Raw genomic sequence first — 22,339 nt, forward strand, 5'->3', positions numbered from 1 at the left:
TAGAGAGGTGAAATGATCTCCACATCACACAAAGTTTTGGACAGGGAGATCCATATTAGGGAATGAGCGTTTGCTAATCACTTATTATGTGCCAGGCACCGTGCCTAAGCTCTTTACAATATTATTTCACTTGATCCTCATAACAACAGTGGGAGGTAGGTGCTGTTATCCTCATTTTACAGATGAGGAAACTGAGGCAGACAGAAGTTAAGTGACTTGCCCAGGGTCACACAGCTAGCAAGTGTCTCAGGCCAGATATGAACTCAAGTCTTCCTCACTTCAGGCCCAACGCTGTAATCACTGTGCAACCCAGCTGTCACTGATCTATTGGTATTTAAGTCAACCTCTCACATTAGAGATAAAATTATCCCTAGAGTGAAACAAAAGGTAGAGGAACAATTGTGCCAGGCCTGTGTTTCCCCCTCCTTCAGTGACTCAGGGAAGAGGGATAGGGTGTAGTGGGAAGAGACCTGAAAGTCTGAAGGCCTAATTCTACTCCCAGCTTTGTTATCAATACACCATGTGATCTTCAGCAGGTCTCCTTTCCGCTCTGGACCTCAACTTCCTATTGATAAAATGAGGGGGTTAGACTAGATCTTCTCCAAGGCCCCTCCCAGCCCTGGCATTCTATGTTCTAAGGTCCCTCCCACTTCTAACATTCTATGTTCTAAGGTCCCTTCTAGCTCTGACATTCTATCTTCTAAGGTCCCTTCTAGCTCTGACATTCTATGTTCTAAGGTCCTTCCCAGTTCTAACATTCTGTGTTCTAAGGTCCCTTCTAGCTCTGACATTCTATCTTCTAAGGTCCCTTCTAGCTCTGACATTCTATGTTCTAAGGTCCCTTCTAGCTCTGACATTCTATCTTCTAAGGTCCCTTCTAGTTCTGACATTCTATGTTCTACGGTCCTTCCCAGTTCTAACATTTTGCATTCTAAGGTGCCTTCTAGTTCTGACATTCTATGTTCTAAGGTCCTTCCCAGTTCTAACATTCTATGTTCTAAGGTGCCTCTCAGCTCTGACATCATATATTCTAAGGCCCTTTCTAACTCTGATATTCTATGTTCTAAGGCCCTTTCCAACTCTGATATTCTATGTTCTAAGGCCTCTCTCAGCTCTGACATTCCTTTCAATTTGTGTATACACACACACACACACACACACACATATATATATATATTTTATTTTACACACACATATATTTATTTGTGTGTGAATATATATACATATATATTTATATTGTATATATATTGTATATGTTATATATATTATGTGTATATATATATATATATATATATATGTATTTTTTTCCAGGTCTGACCTTCAATGTTCTGTGTTTTAAGTAAGACTCCTTCTATTTCTTAAATTTTATGTTCTAAGAGTCCCTTTACTTCTGACTTTCTATGAGTCTAGCAGTTTAAATGTACTGAGTCTGTGGTGAGAGAGGACATACGGGTAGCAGTGTCTTGGAAGCAAGTGGAAGCAGAGAAACTTACAGTACCTGCCTCAATCATCACTTGGAGAGTTCTGGACCTATGGCCAAGTAGTTTCTATGCAAAGAAAATGTGCATCACATTAGATTTACCTGGAAAAAGCATTTGATCAGCTCTAACAGAGTCATATAAGATCATAGCCCTTTGCTAACTGTAGAGCACCATGAAAAATGGATTGGAATTATGATAATGTTGATAATTATTTCCTTAGCATTGTATTTTAGTATGCCATAGACTTCTTTTCCTGCTGGACTCAAACTCTCTGTCTCTGTCTCTCTGTCTTTCTCTCTCTCCTTACTTACTTGCCAAGTGTTATAGGTAAAGGACAGAGACAGGGATACCTCAAAGTTAATTTGCAACTATTCTCTCAGACAAAAGCCAAGATGTCTTTGTCTAAATTCAGGCTGTATCATCAATAGCTGCTCTTCCTAATATGACCAATTCAGACTCCCGATTTTCTTTCTACTGCTCAAAGGTAAACACAAACCAACCAGTCCCTTCCAAGGGATCTTTTTTTCTTCCTAGGAACAATGGTTGTGGTCCTTCATAGTTGAAGAGGACCAAAATGATACCACTACGTTGGGGTCAAGATAGAATGTGTTCAAACGTGGCTGATCAGACCTATATGAGCTTGGAAACCTCTCCCACAGGTCGGGCACAAATAGTCTGTATGAACATTTGGAGAGGAGATATCTCTAAATTTGGACATCTCACATTACTTTTGAACTACTACAATTCTGCCTTGCTCACAGAGCACGACACCTTCTTTCATTCAGGCATGGAACAATATACCAGTCATGGCTCTCTGAACCAGTGCCTGAATGGGGACTTTCTGAGAGAGACACACCAACTCATATAAGTGAACAATAAGTTAAGACATTCCAACACTGTGGATCCCACAATACTGGCAATAACTCATTTACAGAATGTAGCAAGGTTTCTTTTTAAAAATAACTTGCCTTTTAAAAAAATAACTTAGCTAAAGCTAAGGCTTGGTCATACCAGCATCAAGGCATGGCTGCTGCTGGTGTTTGTAAGCTACCACCTTAATGAGACAAGGAAAAGCATCCTGTCTCATTGGTGTGACTGTGTTTCTTTTTCTCCATTCCCATACAGTTGTGATCTTATGATCTGCGTATATTTTGATAAAAGATGTTTATTTAATTCTGTATCCTTGCATGGCAGGGGAAGAGAGGACACGGCTTTTACTGAGCGCACATGTTGCTATCGAGTCTGGACATCCCTGATTCTCTTTTCTCTCACCTACCCCTTGGTTCTCGCTACAGTAGGGGTTGGGCTGAAGGAGAATTGCACCGGCTGTCTGATCTGCTCAGAGGAAAATGGCTGTTCCACCTGTCAGCCAAGACTTTTTCTCCATATCCGCCGAGATGGCATCCGTCAGTACGGGAAATGTGTGCACGACTGTCCCCACGGCTACTTTGGTGTGCGTAGCCATGAAGTCAACAGATGCAAAAGTATGTGAGGCTTGTGGCCAAGAACATCTACCCCGCACCATCCTTCTTCCCCCAGACCCAGAAGGGTTTTTCCCCCCTTCCTCCCTGATACTCCCTGACATGACCCTGTTCACAAAAGCGAGTAGGTAGCAAATTGACCTGGGAATGCAGAGATGGGGATTTGGTTCCAGGCTCACTTTGTGACCTTAGTAAAGTCACTCACTTGATCTCAACTCAAACAAGGGCATCATCTTTGCCTTAAGCTTCAGCTCATAGGGAATGAAGGTGTCAGTGCAGCACACAGGAAAAACTTACGGGCTGGATTTTCAAGTCCAAATTCACCCTATTGTGTGGTCTTGAGAAAGTCCTTTTCTTTCTCTTGGCCTGAGGTTCTCCTATTAAATGAGGCAATTGGATTAGAGGATTCCTAAGGTTCCATTCAGCTTGACAATCTTTTGACTTAGAAGCAATAATGAAGTGTAGTAGAGAGGACTTGTGTTCAGGAAGACCTCAGTTCAAATCCTATCTTATTCAGACACTTTGGAGTTATGCAACCCTGGGCAAATTATAGGATCATAGATTTAGAGGCTAGAAGAACCTTAGATGTCATTGAGTCTGCTGCCCTAACTTTGCAGTTGTGGGAACTCAGGCCCAAGATCACAGAGTTAGTCACTTAACCTGTCAGCCTCACTTTCCTCAACTGTAAAATAGAGATACTAATGGCGTGTTCACAGGGTTGTTGTAAAACTCAAAAAAGATAATATGTGTAAAGAACTTTGTAAACCTTACAGTGATATATAAAAGTTAATTATCATTATTCTTCGATTCCATGGTAAGGATTTAGGACCCATATTATTGTGTTTTGCCCTGCTGAATAGCATGCCCTTCTTCTGCTCCTGATGGCTACTGGGTGGCGGTGAGGGGTCTTCTACCCTACTGTTCCTCATGGCAGAAGCTGTTGCTGTGTTACAGAATGCGGGTCCACCTGTGAGAGCTGTTTCAGCCAAGACTTCTGCATTCGGTGCAAAAGAAGGTTTTTTTTGCACAAGGGGAAGTGTGCTTCCACCTGCCCACCAGGCACCATTGCCCACCAGAGCACGTGGGAATGCCAAGGTAAGCCAGAAGCCAGAGGCCACTGCCTCAACCTCCCCCTACCCCAGTCTATTTTTTTCTTAATGACCTGGGACCAAGACTCCACCCTACCATCTAATTCTGTGGTGGTCTCAGATAAATCTCTTTTTTTCCTGAGCCTCAGTTTCCTCCTCTATGAATAAGGGGAAAATCTCTCTTCTTACCAGGACTGTTGTAGCAATCTGATGGGGCAATAGAAGGAAAAGTATTTTGAACCTAAAGAACAATGCTTGATTCTTATGAATAAAGTTATAATTATTTTGATCATTAATAATGGTTATGAATCATCTATTGAAGGAACTAGGATCTGGTTTACCCTGTAGAAGAGAGAGGACTTAGGGACATGATAGCTAACTTCAAGTATTTGAATGGCCATCAAATGGAGAAAAGATCTTTCTGCTTAGTCTCATAAGGCAGAAGCAGAAGAAATGGGTAGAAGTTGAGGAAATGAATTTAGGCCTGACACTAGGAAAAACCATTGTAGATACCCCAAAGTATAATAAGTTGCCTGGAGAGGTGATGGTCTTTCATTCCTTGGGAGGGAAAGCTTGCAAGGCAAGGGTGGATGACCACTTGTGTATGTCTTAGTGGGAATTCCTTTCATGTGTGGGCTGGACCACATACCACTGAAGTCCCTTTCAAGTCACAAATTCTGGGATAAGTGATGGAAGACCATGACCCCAACCCCACTCAACATAATGCAACAACAGACTCAGAGTTGAGAGGGACAGAAACTAGACTTGTAATTTCACTGGCCTGGAGAACTCCCAGGTGAGGAAATTCACTCTACTAATACAAGTTGGCACCTTATCTGCAATTTGGCATCTTAGAGAGGATCTAGCCCTAGAGCACTGAAGGGTTAAGTGACTTTCCCTCATGGCAGGCAGCCATTGTGTGTCTTTTATATTTCAAACACCGTGCTACGCACTTTACAATTATTATCTCATCTGACCATCACAACAACCTTGGGAGGAAGGTGCTATTATTAATCTCCATTTTACAGATGAGGAAACTGAGGCACACATAAGTTAAGTGACTTGCCCAGGGTCACACAGCTAGTAAGTGCTGAGACTGGATTTGAACTCAGGTCTTCCTGACTCCAAGCCCAACACTGCAGATCTTCCTGGCTTTGATATTTGGTCTCTATTTATTAAACAAAGCAACCACTAATATCAGTTCTGAGACTTGTTAGTTGTGTGATTCAAGTCGCTTAAACTTCTCTCAGCTTCAGTTTTCCCATACTACCTCACAGAACTATTGCAAGGAACACTTTGGGAAGGCACAGTAGTCCAGTGGAAAGAGAGCTGACTTTAGAGTTAGCCTGATTTTGAATTCTGGGTCTATGACTTATTGTCTCATGTGACTTTAGGTGATTCATTTAACCTCTGTTGGGCTCAGCTTCCTCATTTGTAAAATCAAAGGATTGTGGGACAGCTAGGTGGTGCAGTGGATAGAGTAACGGCCCTGGAGTCAGGAGGACCTGAGTTCAAATCTGGTCTCAGACACTTGACACTTACTAGCTGTGTGACCCTGGGCAAGTCACTTAACCCCAATTGCCTCACAAAAATAAAATAAAATCGAAGGATTGGACTAACTGGACTCCAAAGTATATTCTGGTTCTTAAATCTTTGATCTTGAGTCTTTCTTTGGAAATGTGAATTATCAGTTTATAGAGTGTATATATATATATATATATATATATATATATATATAGACATACACATATACATATATATAAATTATCAATTTATTACATTCTTCCTTTCCTCTCCTTGTCCTTCCCTTCAACTCCTACTGCCACCCCACACCATCTAGAGGAATGTGAATTTGGACCCTGGAGTATCTGGAGTCCCTGCAGCCAGGACGGGAAAACCTGCGGGTCAGCCTGGGGCCTGGAGACCCGAGTGCGTGAGGTCAGCCGAGGCAGTCGAGAGGAGGGGGCGGCAGGCTGCCAAGCCCTGTCTGAGTCAAGAAACTGCCCCATCAGCAGGCATTGCCCTGGAGGTGAGGACCTGAGGGGGCCCATGACAAGCCAGGCCACTGGGGGCTGAGCCAGCCTGAGAATCAGAGACTATTAGGAGAGATTTCAGAATACAGATTGTCAGAGCTGGGAAGGACCCTGCAGACCATCTTGTCCACTCCCTCGTGTTGTAAGTAAGGAATCTGAGGCCCAGGGAGAGGAAGTCACAGAGCCAGCAACGGCATACAAGGACCGGAGTCCAGATCTCCTGACTCCTTGACCCAAGAGCTGCCCCTAACCTGACTCCAAGCTCCATGTCACAGCATCACATTTGGGCCACACGAACCCCACTATAGCCTCGAATTAGGTAACTGGCTGTATAAAAGGTCTGCAGGAACCTTGGTTTGCGTCTTAGGTAAGAGTTGGGGGTGGCTGACATGAAGGAAAGGCTTGACCTAGTTATGAGTAGGTGGAAGCCAGGAAAAATGCACATCACTCTTGTACCTGATTGTCTCAGTTGGGATAGTTCTAACAAATACCCCCTTTTATTAGCAAGAGGAAAAACTGCAGGAGTTTGAGTCGGGAAACATATTAGAAAGGATTAACGTCCTTGGTAAAAGCATTTAAAAGACTTAGGACATTGTTAGGCTGTAGGAGTCTCCCCAAAATAGGGTCAGAGTATAAAGTATGGTAGAATTTAGGCTATCCCTGACACCTGTGTTATAATGGGGGACCCCCCCCCAGCAAGAAAGGGGCAACCAGCTTTACAATAACACATGCGCTAGGGCAGCTAGGTGGTGCAGTGGATAGAGCACCAGACCTGAAGTCAGAAAGACCTGAGTTCAAAACCGGCCTTAGACCAAACACTTGACACCCACTAGCTGTGTGACCCTGGGCAAGTCACTTAACCCCAATTGCCTAAAAAAAAAAAATAACACATGCGCTGAAAGGCTCTGGAAGGAAGGAAGCAAGCATTTATTAAGCACCTACTATGTGCCAAGCACCGGGCTTAGTGATTTGTGGATATTTTCTCATTTGATCCCCACAACAATCTTGGGAGGTAGGTGCTATTATTGTCCCCATTTTGTAGGTATAGAAAACTGAGGCACCCAGAGATGATACAACTTGCCCAGGGTCACACAGCTGGTGAGTGTTTGCAGAAGGCTGGCTTTGAGCTCAGGTCTTCCTGACTCCTGGCCCGGTGCTCTATCCATTACAACACCTAGCTGGTTAGTCCTGGATATTACTTGTTGTTGTTAACCCTTCACTTTTGAAGACCACCAATAACATAATGGTGATGTCTTGACTTGTGAGTGAATCGGATTTAAGTGAGGCAGAATTGTACAAAGTCACCAGCCTCACTGTCTCTCCCAAGATCATCAAAGTCCGGTGACAGGACAGCATTCAAGATGACTGGCATTGGCCCTGGAAGCAGTGGACGACCTCAGCATCTTGGATGCCTGACCAGGCTCTGAGCTCTCCACAGCACCTGCTTCCACTGCCTTCATGGCCATTGGAACAAATTGTTCACATCTGCCCATTCCACCAGGGGAAGTCTTCATATGCTTGGGGTAGACATTCCCCTAACTCACTCATGGGTTTGAGGCCTGTCAGTTATCCTCAGCATGGTTTAGCCAAGACAATTTTACTGGGGCTGTGGCTGCTGCTAATGCTACAGCTTCTTGGAGCCACAGGTGAGAGTTGGGTGCCGGTGGACACCAAAGGTGAATGGGCAGCCCTGAGAGGGTCTCAGCAAGCCCTCACACCAGAGGTGCTAGGCCTCCCTGAACACCCCATACACCCATATTGCTTATGGGTCAATGGAGGAAGGTCCCAAGGCTTGTCCAACATGTTGACTACTTCAGTCACTGCTGGTGATTGACACAGCCACAAATGATATGACCAGAAGGATTCTAGACAGCATTGCTAAAAATTATAAAGTCTTGACCCAGAAATGGAGGGGGAACAGGTAATGTTTTCCTCACTGCTGCAGACTGAAGGCAAGGGCTACAGAAGAAAAAAAATCTGTTTGGGGATATAGAAATGGTGTTTGAGGATGGGGTTTCAATTTCTGGGCCACACTTGAAAACTTAGACATGACAAGCTCTTGGTCAGAAATATAGTATGTCCCACTCTTACCTGTGGCTCCAAGAAGCTGTGGCATGTGCGTGGCCACCCTACCCCTACCCCCACCCTGATAAAACCATCTAGGCAGAGGGCAATCAAGAGGCCTCAAGAGTTTAGGAGTACAAGGCTCATTGCATGTGTGAGCATATCTGTATCCATGTGTGTGCACATGGGCATATGTATGGAGGAGACATCAAGTCATTCCTCTCTGACTGTGGCTCAGAATAGCACCACCTGAGGGCATCCGAGTGACAAGGACCATTGGAAGTTTGAACTAACTAGAAACATGGTGGCAGCTGGCACCAATTAAGGGGAAACTTCTCTCCCTTCACCACAGCTCCTCCTCCTCCCTGCTCGGTCATTAAGACAGCAGTATGTGAGCAAAAGAGGAGGAATGTAGGACTCCCCAGTAGACAGTCCGTGGAGGGTGGGAAGGGTTTGTGAGTGTGCCCATGCTTGTGCCTATGTGTCCAGATGTGATCTGAGGAGGCAGCAGAAGCTGATTTCCCTTGCACATCCTGGACAGTGACAGACCTCCAACTCACCAGCTTTCTTGGCTCCAAAACTTGTAGTGGCTGGAGATGAGGATAAGGGAGGGAGACGGTAAGGTACACTGGAAAGAGCACTGTCTTTGGGACCAGAAAACCTGGATTGGAATCCTGACTGTGCCATTCACTTGCTGTGATGCCCTGGTCAAGTCATTTAACTTTTCTAGACTTGTTTCCTTATATATATAAAGGAGTTGTGTGTGTTGGGGGGGGGGGAGAGATATTGAACTAGATGTCTTCTAGCTCTAAGCTCTATATACCCAATTCTGACTCAGAGGAAGCCCCCAAAGAAATTCAGTGACTCTGGCCTGAGTTAGAACCTGATTCCTCCTCCCTCTTTCCTATTAGCCACCTTGTTAGGCCTATTTGGATCCACAAGAGGACTCAGCCGGGGGAGCTGGGACTACTGTCCCCCATCAACAAATCTTTATCAAGTACCTACTGAATGCAGAACCCTATGCTAGGTTCTGGGAGAGATAGAAGGTTTGGATAAGATGCATAGACTTCCCTCAGAGTGCTCAGAGTTCGTGAGGGAGATAAAATGCAAATGGACAGCTAGGACAGAAAAATAAAATGATGTGAGTATATCAAGAAGGTACAGAGCACTGTACCATATGCGGTGTGAATGGGTCAGTAATTAGCAGCTGCAGAAATCAGGGAAGACTTCTGGGAGGAAATGGCCTTTGAGCTGAGCTTTAAAGGATGGATAGAAATTCAGTAGTCCTGGACAAGGAAGAAGGAGATTCTGAACAGGAAGAACAAAATAAACAAAGGCAAGTAAGGAGGAAGAAAGGACTAAGAATATGTTGGGGAAAGACTCCAGTGCAGGTTAGCTTTAGCACAGAGTATGTAAAGAGAAGTCACATTAGTCTGGAAAGGGAAGGTAGCACCAGACTGTGGAAGGCCTTGAATGTCAAGCAAAAAGTCACTAGCTCTTTCTTGGTTTGGGGGTGAGGGGTGGTGGGGTAGGGGAGGTGGCTCTGCACCCCTGGCCCTCTCCTGATAGATCAGGATAACCCACCTCATGTGGAGGCAGCTACCTGTGGAGTGGTCAGAAGGGCATTGGAGCTCCCTTTTAGCACTTCAATCCTTTGAGCTAAGTTTTGACCTCTAGGCTCTCCTTGAAAATCATGAACTCTTTGGGGGAGGAAGCACATGCTTATGTGTTCCACCACCCTGAAATCTGGCTCCCCATTACTTGCACTCATTGCTCCTAATTCTACCCTCAAAGGCCAAGCAGAACCCATCTCATCCCTCCTCCCCACAACGGCTCTTCAGATACTTAATACAGTAACTAGGTTTCCTGCCCAACCCCACCCCACTTTTCTGTTCCTTTGATCTTCCCACAGCTTAGCCTCTAGTCCTCTCATCTTTCCAGTTGCCCTCCTTTGGACAGCTCCAGTTTCTGCAGGGCCTTCCTAAAATGTGCCCAGAGGGACAACTAGGCGGTGCAGTGGATAGAACACCGACCCTGAGGTCAGGAGTACCTGAGTTCAAATCCAGCCTCAGACCAAATATTTGACGCTTACTAGCTGTGTGACCCTGGGCAAGTCATTTAACTCCAATTGCCTTAAAAAATAAATTTAAAAAAATGTGCCCAGAGAACTGGTCACAATCCTCCTGTTGGGTTCTGACCAAGGCAGAGAACAGAAGAATCAATTCTTCTGGTGACAATCAAGCAGCCCCCAAGGAATTATGAAGAACCTCTTATATGGTGTGGTAGAGAAAGAGCTGGCCTTGAAAAGATGAAGACCTGGGTTCAAGTCCTCCCTCTGAGGGAGGCTATGTGACCTTGAGCAAGTCACTCGGCTACTCAATGCTCTAGACCAGTTCTCTGAGACTCCAAATAGCAGAGATGCACACCTCTAGTGATGGGTTGAGTTCCTTATCTGGGAGTTTCCTATATGGGTGAAATCACAAGTCCATTCCCAGTCCTTTTTTGTTATTTATTGTTCAATCATTTCAGCTGTGTCCAACTGTTCATGATCCCATTTGGGGTTTTCTTGGCAAAGATACTGGAACAGTTTGCCGTTTTTCCTTCTCTAGCTCATTTTACAGATGAGGAAACTGAGGCAGAGAGGGGTTAAGTGACTTGCTTAGAGTCACACAGCTAGCTGGTATCTGAGATGGGATTTGAACCCAGCTATTCTTGACTGCAGATCCCATCTCTGCAGGAGAAGGGGTTGAGCTTCAGGATATCACACATGCTGAAAGGCTTGGCCTGGTCGGTTCTTTTGGGGTGATGGAAGAAGGAACCAGAGATGTTTCTGTGGGACTGGCTAAGTCCCTGCCCTTTGAGGTAGAAGTAGATGTGCAGAAGAAACAGCTGAATCTCTAGTGGGATGCAATAGGTGTTGGGGGGACCTCCTGCCTGAAAATGTCCCTCTTGCCAGCCATGGAGGCCAGAATTCTACCATTCCAAGACTGACTTCTTCTGAGTTAAGCTGTTGTCCCTACAGAAATCAAATGAGACATTGTATATCAAACACTTCATAAACCATAAGGGACCATCCTAATAGAATTATGGTTCTTATCCTTTTCTGATACTTCCCTGTGGCTTGAAGATGGCCTTGGGTTCTTAAAGACTTCTCAAATGTCAGTGGAATTGAAGCTATGACAGGTCCTATTAAGCTGGAAAAGATTTCAGTATGATCCCAGATTCAGATTGTATCTTCTGTCCAAGGACCGCCCCAACTAAGGCTTATTAAGGATAACTAAGGCTTGAGCATGAATTCTTTGATGATGATTATGACCCGGTCCCCAGATAATGAAGACGTAAAGTCTTTCTTTGACACCACACCATACCATGCATATATTAATTAGACTCATCCGGGAAAGGTGAAGGGAGCGGCTTTGAAGGGACGAATGGATGAATAAGCACTTACAAGAGTTTAGTACGTATGTGCCAGGCCATGTGCTGTCAGGAACACAAACACAAGCAAGAGGGACAGCTCCTGCCTTCAAGTGAGATAATACATCGAGGGGAGGAGAGTTCTTCAAAGGTTAATTGGAGTGAATGGTGATTGGAGTCATAGTGAAGTCAATTGATGTGTGCTTTCGGGAATGATAGTGTTGGATTAATCGCTGTTCTCAGAGGTAGAGCTGGAAAATGGAGGGAAAGGTTGGGGGTAGGAAGAGGAGGAGTATGAATCCTTCATCTAGTAGCATGGCTTGGAGATGATAGGCAAGTAGCATGGTGGGCCTGAGACAGCGCAAGATGAGGCGAACCTCCCCGGTCAGAGCCCAGGATTAGAGGGTGGGACTTTCTGGACAAAGGTGGAGGCTGGCGCTCAGGTGGCATGGCTTGGAGATATGCAGGTTTGGGGTAGGAAGGAGAAAAACTCATTAAACTGAAAATTAGGATGCATGCTTCCTTTGGGAAAATCCTCTGTCTAATGAGGTAAAGTTAGGGGTGGAAACAGAAAGAACCCTGGAATCACAGGCAAGAGATGAGAATTCTAACCCTTACTCTGACATTAACTTGCCCCATGACCTTGGGCAAATCCCTTCATTTTTCCATGCCTCAGTTTCGTTTTCTATAAATAATACTCGTGTTACCTCACAGGGCTGGTGTGAGGAAAGTCGTTTGTCTTATAGAAATGGGAATTGCTCTCAGGATTTAAAGCTATGAAGAGATTTTAGAAGGAATTAGCTTAATTGCCTTATTTTACAGAAGAAGAAACTGAGGCTCAGAGAGGTTAAATGTCTTGACCAAGGCTACATATGAGCTACTTTTTGTCCCTTGGTTGCTAGCCTCAATTCAAACCACAGACGAAGGAGCCTTAAAAAAATAAGATGTCAGAATAGAAAGGAAAGGGCTCCAAATTCAGATTATTTATCACAGGGATGAGAGGTGAAAGGTGCATTAGAGATAATCTAGTCTTACCTCATCATTTTCTAGATGAGGAAATTGAGGCTGAGGCCTTCAATGCCCTCTCCAAAGTCACAGAGTTAATTTGTTAGCCTAGCAGTTGAATCCAGGTTCTCTGAAAGTGCTTTTTCTACTAGGTGAGTAGCTAGGAGGCACAGTGGAGAGGGCCCTGGGCCTGGAGTTAGGAAGACTTGAGTTTGAATCCTGCTGCCGACCTTTAATAGCTGTGTGACCCTAGGCAAGTCTCTTAACCACTCTCAGCCTCAGCTTCCTCTTCTGTAAAATGAGGGTAATTTATACCTCCGTCCTAGAGTTGGCATGAGAAACAAATAATATAGGTAAAGCACTTGACTAATCTTAAAGCACCATATAAATACTATATTTTATTATTACTATATATGCTACATATCATTATTATCATATATATTACTATATAAATGCTGTATAACATTATTACCATGGTTCAACCTCCTCATTTTAAAAATGGAAGAAGAGGAATAAACATTTATATAGCACCTACTGTGTGCCAGGCATTGTGCTAAGGACTTTATTTCATTTAATCCATAGAACAACCCTGTGAGGTAGGTGTTATTATCATCCCCATTTTACAGTTGAAGAAACCGAGGCAAACTGGTTAAGTCCAGGGTCACACAGCTACTAAGTGTCTAAGGCTGGGTTTGAACTTAGGTCTTCATGACTCGAATGCAGCATTCTCCACTGCGCCACCTAGCTGCCTAATGGGAAAATGAGAATTAAAGTGATTTGTCCGCGGTTGTATAGCAAATTCTAGCCGAGTCTCGGCTCCCAGTTGAGTGGTACGTCCACTGTACTGCGCTCTTCCGTGTGTGTTTCTTTTGGGGGAAGGAAATGCTTATGCGTGGCATCAGCCCCTTGGAGACACTCCCATGTGGTTGAACTGATAGCGGCTGGATCAATCCCCGGACTGAGCTGCGTCCCCCGGGGACCTCTCCGTCCTTGGTTGTGTCTGCTGGCACTTATGTCCTCCAAGGCTCCTTTCCCTCAAAGTGGGATTCCTGGATTTTTAAAGGAAGTTTCCATGTCTCAGATCATAAAAGCTAAGGGTGGGGAGACAGCCCTCCTCTCTGTGCCAAGAACAGTAGCCAGGGTGGGAACAGGAGCACTGGAGGCGTTTGTCTAGACTGGCAGAGTGGGAGACAGAGCAAAGGAGAATTATTTACAGACCTCAGAAATACAGTCAGGGGATACAGACACAAAGGCATTAGGTCCATAAGTGAAGTCAGATCCCAAAGGAGGATATTTTCCCATCCCACCCCCAATTCCTGGCCCTGACCAGAGGTAAAGTAGTTTTGGAAAAGTGGCTCTGTGTTTTGGGGAGGGACAGAGGTGAGTTTTGAGTAGAAATGAGGTATGTCTCACTTTATTCAATAAAAGCTTAAGAACATTGGAGGGTCTTAAAGGGTCTTAGGGTCTGTAAGGTCTTAAAGGGACCTTAGAACATAGAATGTTAGATTGGAAGGGACCTTAGAACATGGAATGTTAAATGTAGAAGGGACCTTAGAACACGGAATGTGAGAGCTGGAAGGAACCTAACACCGAATGTAAGGTGTGGAAGGGATAACAGAGGTAGAAGAGACCTTATGACAAAGACCACAGGTTAGAGCCAGAAGAGGCCCTAGAGGTCGTCTACTCTAACTCTCATTTTACAGAGGAAGAAAGTGAAACCTAAAAAGAGAAAGTGATTTGCTTACCCAAAGTTATCATAAATGCCCTCAGCCAGCCCCACGGCCCATTTAGCCTGGGGTCCTATCTCTGACAGGTGTCTTGTGGGAGGGTAAAATGACCTTTCATCCGTGCCTCCCAAATCATCTGTCTATGGAAAGACTCAAGTTTCTTCATCTATAATATGAGGAGATCGAACTAGACAATTCCTATGGTGTAATATTCTCCTTCTCCTCTGGCTTCCAGGCTCTCAGATACTTTCAGAATCCACTTTCAATATATTTCCTTCTACCCTTCTCTACAGCTCTCAGAAATCATAGCTAGAAGGGAATGATCTGATCTCCCCATTTTACTGGGGCACAGAGAGGTTCAGGGACTGTGTGTGATCACACAGGGAAAGAGTAACAGAGCTAAGATTCGAACCCAGGTCTTCTGACTCCAAGTCTTGTTCTCTTTCCATTACACCAAAAAGGGATGTGATACAGTTTGTAAATCATAAAGCATTATAAGGAACTATTATCTACATGCATGCCATTCAAAGAGTGAAATGGTGTTCTGTGATCCTGTTTCAGAGAAAAACCTGACCCGAAAGCGGGGGAGGAAGGAAAGGAGGCATCGGAAAGAGCGAAAGATGGAGCGTTCCCAGTGAATGCCACCCCCGCCTGGCACAAGGACATCTGGGCCAGAGAAAAGAAAGGGACAGCAGTGACTCAACCACCCATCAGTGACTCCCCGCTCACCTGGCCCTTTCCATCCAGGGAAAACTGAACACTTTTCATTCTTCTTTTCTCCTTTTTTTCCTTCCCCTTCCTATCTTCCCTTGTTTTCTTTTCTTTCTCTCCTTCCTTTTTCTTCTCATTCCTTTCTTCCGCATTTATTCACTTTCCACTCTATTTCATTTCTTCTCTCTATCATCCCTCTTCTTCCTTATATTCTTTCTGCCTGCCTCCTTCATGTTCCCTTCCTTCTCTTCTTTTTTCTTCCTTCCATCTACTTATTTCCTTCTTTCTTTTACTACCTTCCTCTCTCCTTTCTTTCTCCAGTTCCTCCCCTTCTTTCTCAACAGAAACAAATAAGTTTACATACTTCAGAGTTGATCTTTGACAACACCCTAGAGAGTTTCAGATCCTTCGGGAAGCCCACCAGCATCCTTCCTGATGTTCCAGACAACCACAGGAAGAAGCCCACTCTGCTCCCCATGCTGGCTGCAACCTCAGGGGCTGTAGCTAAGGAACAGACATCATCTCCAGAGGGCCAAGACAAAAGACTTATTTCAGCCGTCCAGGACAAAGGATCAGGAAACATCACCGGCCAACTTCAAGCCCTACTCTGCTTGGTCATGAGTGTCTCTCTCCCCCTTTGTATAAACCCTACAAGTCCAACTGATCCCAATGGGAACAGACCCTCACCAGGCATGGACCTTCAGCAGTCATAGATCTGAGGGATTCAAAGGGACTTTGATCTGGGTTCACAGGGCACCTCCCTCTCACCTGATAGAATGTCAGAGCTGGAAGGATCCTTGGAGATCATTAAGTCCAACCCATTCAATTTACAGAGGAGGAAACTGAGGCCCAGAGAGAATCAGCGACTTGACCTCGCATAGCTGAAAAGTTAACATTTCGATGTGGAGGAAGCAGCCATAACTGCTTTCTGGTAAAGGAGGGAAAGAACAGAGCAGGTTAAGATGCAGGATGAGCTTTCCTTGTCAAAGTGGGGAGGCTGGGGTACCCTCTACTCAGCTCCATGGAGGCAGGGTGAGGTCATGAGAACCTATCTTAAGCCTCTGTCCCAAGGCAGGTCCAATACTCTTGAGGTTCCTACAGAGGCTTGGATTCTTTCCTGCCTGCTTTCCTGCTCCATCAATCCTCCTTCCTGTCCCTTCCTCCCTCTAGCTATTTCCAGGTGTCTAACTTGTTTATTATGACCAGAACCCTGGTGGCTATAGGGAGCAGAGGGATCAGGTCAGAGAACCTCTCTTCCCTGTAGGACCAGGCCACCAACTCCAATCCCACTTATGAATTCTAGACTACAACCCATCCCCTCCTAACACAAACACATGCACACTTTCCATAACCCTGTCAGGAGACTGCATCAGGTGCAGAAGAAGCCTGGGATTAAAATAGGGATGGATTGGGGGTAATAAGGTAGTCATGGGCTCTTCCCAATAAGGAAGTCCCCTACATGGGCCCTAGATCTCAAGAAAATAGAGAGGGTAGACAATTAGGTAGGGAGATTTTCACAGATCATAGATTTAGACCTAGAGGGGACCTTAGAGATGTACAACTCTCTCATTTTATAGAACAGGAAACTGTGTCCCAGAAAGGGGAAATGACAACAATAATAAATATTATTATTATAACAGCTGACATTTATACAGCGCTTTAAGGTTTACAAAGCGCTTTACATACATTATCTGATTTGAGCCTCATAACAATCCTGTGGGGCAAAGTACTATTATTTTCCCCATTTTACAGATGTGAAAACTGAAATTTGGTTTCAGTTAAATGACTTGTCCGTGGTCACACAGATCACAAGTGCTAGAATTAGGGTCTGAACCTAGACTCTGATTCTAAATCCAGTATTCTTGTGGGGGTGCCAGCCTAGGATCCCTTGACGAAATAAATCAGTTCCACTGATCCTATCATTATGACTTCATTCCTTTGGGCCTAGAAGGCTCTTCTGCTTCTTCAGGCCTTTGTATTAAGAAGTAAATACTCTTGGGAGAACGAGAAATAGAACAGAAATTAGAGGGGACTTCAGAACCTAGAACTTAGAATGTTAGAACTGAAAGGGACCTTAGAACATAGAACATAGAATGTCAGAGATGGAAGGGGCTTAGTGACATCCAGCCCAACCCCTTCATGTTATGGGAGAGAAAACTCTATCCCAAGGAAGAGAAGGGATTTCACTGAGATCATGCAGCAGGTTAGCGGCAGGTCTGGGATCACAAGCCCAGGGCTCCTGATGACCAGTCCATGCTCCTTCCACTAAAGCTTCCTTATTAGCCATTAACACCTTAGTTATCAGTTAGCACTTTAGGAGGGATTAGCTGACAGTCAGAAGAGAACAAAGATAGGACACAGGATATAAGTATGGGAGGGTGGGAGGGAGAGGAGTGGAGAACTCAGAAAGAGCGTCTTCGGAAGGGGAGAGAGTCCAGGCCATACCACCAGCTATGAAAGAAATTCCACCTCCTGCACCAATGTGCTGGAGGCTTTCTCAGCCCCTAGGAGCTGCCAATCAAGCCCAGTGCCTGCCTCCTAGTTAGACCAGGAGCAGTCCCCCAAGTCCATGTGTGTCCATTCCTTTAGGGGCCATGACCCTCTCAGCCTCAGAACCTTCACAAACACTTCTGGAAGGTTAGGGGACCAACTCTATAGGAGTGATGGAGATTCATAGAGTTCATGGCTCATTAGGGCTAGAAGTGTCCTTAGAGACTATCTAATCCATCTGCCTCCTATCACATATGAGAAAAAAGATCCAGAAGGGGGAAATACCTTGCTTGAGGTCGCAATGGGGGACCTCTTTGCTCTCAACACCCTAGGCCTTGGTTCTGCTATAATGGGATGAGGGGACTAGAAAGTGTCTTTATCATTGACAGCAGGCTCTTGGTTTTATCCTTTTCTTCAAGACAGTAGCTTTTCAGAGCTTCTTGTTGTAAAGAATAGAAAAATAAAAGAAGCAGAAAACCTTTTTGGACATCAATGAATGTTATACTATATAAATAGCTGGGCCCCTCAACATCTGGAGTTCCATAAGCTCAGCCACACATTGTGCCCCTGAAGCAAACAGAGATTTCGTGAAACAAGGACAGATTTCATGGAGCTCAGAAGCTCTGATATCATTGGGGAAAAGAGCTGAAAGATGAGGAGAGAACCTCTGACAAAGTCAGGTGGACAGAGACAATAATGCTCCCTTGGGTTCCTTTCTGCCTCTTACATTCTAAGATTCTAGGTGCCTTAAGGAAACTTGGATATAAATGTTGCCTGAGATGAAGGATATTCCCTTTCACACACATACACCCCAAATTGCAGGCAGAAACTGACTTGTCCAAGGTCATCTAAACAGGGTGGGATTCTAGGACCCTGTTGGAGTATATAGCAGGTTGCCTTCTGACATTCTCTCCTGTGAGTCCCCTCTGTGACCCTCAGGGCCCTAAAGAGGAGCAGTGGTGTAACAGTTCTGACTGTTTGAGAAAGGCCTTCTTGACCCTGGGATTGACCTGGAGACCCATGGGGGTTGGAGGGAGCCTTATTCATCCTAGCTATACACAGAGTGGGAGGCTGGGGACTCAAAGAATTCCTGATCTTCCCCTTTCCTTTCCCCAAGGCCTCTCTGGGATTAGGCCCAGAGCACAGAGGCCAGAGGAGCTCAGAAGCACAGACAGTGCTCAGACTTCTTCCTTCCCATAGTGCCCATCCCAACATTAGCCTTGCAGAGTCCCAGCCCAGAGGGCCACAACGCGTGCTTTCCTCAGCCCATCCTTGTTCTTCCCACAAATGGCCAGAAGAGGTCAGCATTGAGCCAAGCAGAATCATGCGGTCTATGATTTAGACCAGTAATCTCTTCCTCTTCTCTCCTTCCATACTCTCCTGCTCCATACACATACACTACATAGAGAGTCAATACAAGTTTAACACTTTCTTCCCAACTCAAAGAATTGCGTGGGTACCAATATATCCATCCCCACACCCCTTTCCTTTCCCCACAAAAGATTTCCCTATTTTCACTGAGCACTTTCTCTATTAAAGAAACACACAGCACCTCCACTAAAGTCCAATTGCCATCATAGGGTGATGGCTGTGACTCTGAGCTCTCAAAGTCTATATCAGTGAGTCCAAGACAAATTCTGACTGGTTCTACCAAGCTGGTAAGACTTAGAATGCAGATCCATTGATTGATTATGTCTGTGGCCCTGGGTGGCCTATGATGGAGGTGCCCATGACCAGGATGGATACAGAGTGATGAGCTTTGGGGGAGTCTGTAACATTCAAAGACCATTCACTAAGTCACAGAGGGGTTGCAACATGGACAGATCACTGGTCATTGAAATATTTATTGCACTGGTGACCTAGCAGCCAGTAAGTTCCTGGGCTGCAATCCCAGCACTTACACTATAGTATTTCCTATGTGGTTGTTAATTCTCTCACTCTCCTAGCAGCTTGGACCTACCACCAACTGCTGCTCTCCCCTGCCTCCTGCAGATCCTACTTTCCTTCCTGCTTTCTTCCTCTCTCTGCCCTCACCCTCTGTCCTTTTCCCTTCCCCTGTCTGCCCCTTTCACACTCTTGCCCTTTCCTGCCAGTTTTTATCTTGGACCTCGTTCCACCTCTATGGGATCTAGTTCCCCTCCCAGTGCGGGCTCTAGCAGAATGTCAGGGACTTTGTAGAAGGGCCCCTTGAGCATCAATAGATCCGAGGTATAAGGAGAAGCTTACCGAGATGCCAGGGCTGTCCCCCATCCTTAAAGCACTGACTCTGGAATGATGCTCCTATGCAGGAGGGTGCTTGTATTACTCCCTGGGGCCGTACAAGGCTGCTGGTGCAAATAGGGTTGGCAAATGGCAAGAGGCTGGGGAAACAAGACATTTAAAGGCCCAAGCAACTTTCCATGCAGTGGGACCTCCAGGGGGCAGTGGGGCTCCATTAAAATTTCCTCCAGGATGCTTTCAGCCCATTCTGCTGATTAGGGGTCAGGATATTCTCCCCCCCCCCCATCCTCCATAGCCTAGGAGAACTCATGCTACTCCCCTGCCCTGAACACGACAAGACCACCTCTTCCCTGAGGGCTGGCTGGTTATGAGGGATGTGTCTTTGTTATGGTCTGAGAAGCAATGGGGTAGGGGTGAAGGAGACACTTTAACAGCCTGTGTTCTATAAGTCCTTCCAGCTCTAACAGTCTCTTATTAATGTTCCTTACAGTTCTAACATTCGGCATTCTAAGCTCTGATACTCTGCTCTGTTAGAAGGTCCTTTCCACCTGTGGCATTCTGATTCTAGGTGTTTAACAAGGCTCTGGCTATAAATGCTGCTCATCACAGAGAAGCCTTCCTCAGGAGTGCTGGAGCATGGGCTGGACAGCTTTAGAAAAGGCTACTCGATGACTCTTATCTCACAGGGAGAGCAGAAGCAGAGGCCTGAGACCAGCAGTCACCATGCCCTTCACCAGGCCCCCTTCCCTGACCCCAACAGGCACCTGTAGCTGACTGGTCCTTGTAATCAGAAGTCTTTCTTCAGACCCACTCAAATGGAGGTGGCCACAGTACCCCAACCTATTGAGACTGTGGGAAGGGCAGGAATGGGGAAGGATGGAGAGTTATTTTGAGACAGAGATTCTACAAAAACAGGAAGCAGCAGCTGAGTCTTATAATGCCCTTCCGAGCCCACCTGGTTAGAAAAAGAGAATGAGAGAGGGAAGGAAAGAGGATATTAGGCTTCCTCCTCTTGTCTTAGTTGCCTGGCCAGGTCAGGTTCTAACTGAGACAAACCCATGGCACCAGAATCCCATGGTATTATGGGTCATAAGGTGACCCACAGCTGAAAGCCTTCCTCTCCCGAAGCTCCTACACAATACACCCCCCACACATCCTTTGCTGAACAAGTAATCTCTCCCACCTCCCAACATACACACACGTACAAATTGTGAAATATAATGTTGTAGTGGAAAGAGCAGCAATAGATTTGGAGTCAGAGCACTTTGGTTAGAATCCTGACTCTCACACTCATCAATTGTGTGACCTTGACCAATCCTTCAACCTCTCTGGGCCTTAGTTTCCTCATCTGTAAAATGAGGATTGACTTGATATTATTTAGAGTCTCCTCCAGCTCTAAACCCTCTGATTTGATGACTTATCCCCCCAAAATTTGTCGACAGCAGTTGCTTCCTGACATTCTCTCCTGTGAGTCCCCTCTGGTTTTCTCCCAAACCTAGTGAACCTCAGGGCCTTGAAGAGGGACAATGAAGTATCCTTCTGGACAATGCTGACTGTTTGAAAAAGGCCTTCCTGACCCCAGGATTGACCTGGAGACCCAATGGGGTGGAAGGAGCCTTATCCATCCTATCTAGACCAGAGTGGGAGGCTGAGGGCTCAGGGAATTCCTGACCCTCCCCTTTCCTTTCTCCAAGGCCTCTTTGGGACTAGGCTCAAAGGAGAAAAATTCATCTCTCCTCTAAGACCCTTTTCTTTTACTCTGTACCATTGCCTAGGATTTCAGATCTAGAGAGATAAGACTTAGTTCTTCCCCTTATGGAGCCTAGTCTAGTAGGAAAGAAGACATTGGCAAAGAAAATTAGAAAACAAAAAAGGTTGTGGTCAGTGTATTAGAAAGTTACTAAGGACCTTTCTCAGTTATGGCTAGGGGATGAATTATTACCGAAGGAGGGACAGAGGCAATTGCAAAAAACAAGATAGTCAATTTTGGGTCTCTGGGAGAGGTAGAGAGAGAGACAATGGGAAACATAGATGTAGGGGAGTGAGGGTAAGGGCCTGTTGGTTTGCTTTTGGAAATAGAAACCAGAGAAAGCACACACACACACACACACACACACACGCATGCACAAATGTCTGTGTATATCAATATAAATATCAGACAACACTTGGACTAAATGAGCTCTCTCATTGGGAATGAGATAACTGGAGGAAGGAATCAGAGAGAAAGTCTCAGATTTTACCCAAAGGGAAATTCCCCCGTCTCTAGTGTGGCAAGCTGAGAAAAGGGACAGGATTGAAGTGCCGACTTCTCTATGTGTTGGTTTCTTCCCAGAATCTTTTTTCCCTTCATGGACTTGAAGAGATGTTGGAATAGCACATCTTCTCTCTAGAAACCCAAAGAGCCTGCTCTCCTTTCTCTCTAGCTCTTACCAACTTAGCTCCCACTCAAGTGAGAGGCATAGAGAAATCAATTTCTATCAGTGAGGAGAGGGTTCCACATGATTGACCTTTTGAGCCAAGGTTTACATAGGTGATATAAAAAAAAACAATAACAAAATCAATAAAAAATAATTTAAGTACAAACATAATACTAATCAAGGTCTAAGGAAGGGATGATAATTTCTA

General features: G+C 45.2%; 1 protein-coding gene across 2 annotated transcripts in view; it reads left to right on the forward strand.

The window, feature by feature from the left end:
• Window positions 1-17,971, forward strand: part of RSPO4 (R-spondin 4) — a 42,723-nt gene extending 24,752 nt beyond the window's left edge. The window contains exons 2-5 of one of the 2 annotated variants that reach the window (XM_020990662.2): window positions 2,777-2,965; window positions 3,917-4,057; window positions 5,891-6,079; window positions 14,855-17,971. In XM_020990662.2, the coding sequence (XP_020846321.1) occupies window positions 2,777-2,965; window positions 3,917-4,057; window positions 5,891-6,079; window positions 14,855-14,931 (596 nt within the window). In that variant the 3' untranslated portion in view covers window positions 14,932-17,971. The remainder of the gene's footprint in view (window positions 1-2,776; window positions 2,966-3,916; window positions 4,058-5,890; window positions 6,080-14,854) is intronic. The other variant, XM_078150189.1, reaches the window with a different exon arrangement.
• The last annotated feature ends 4,368 nt before the right edge of the window (window positions 17,972-22,339 follow it).

Source organism: Phascolarctos cinereus, unplaced genomic scaffold, assembly GCF_003287225.1.
Source record: "Phascolarctos cinereus isolate Bilbo 61053 unplaced genomic scaffold, phaCin_HiC Scaffold_2;HRSCAF=192, whole genome shotgun sequence".
Lineage (NCBI taxonomy): Eukaryota > Metazoa > Chordata > Mammalia > Diprotodontia > Phascolarctidae > Phascolarctos > Phascolarctos cinereus.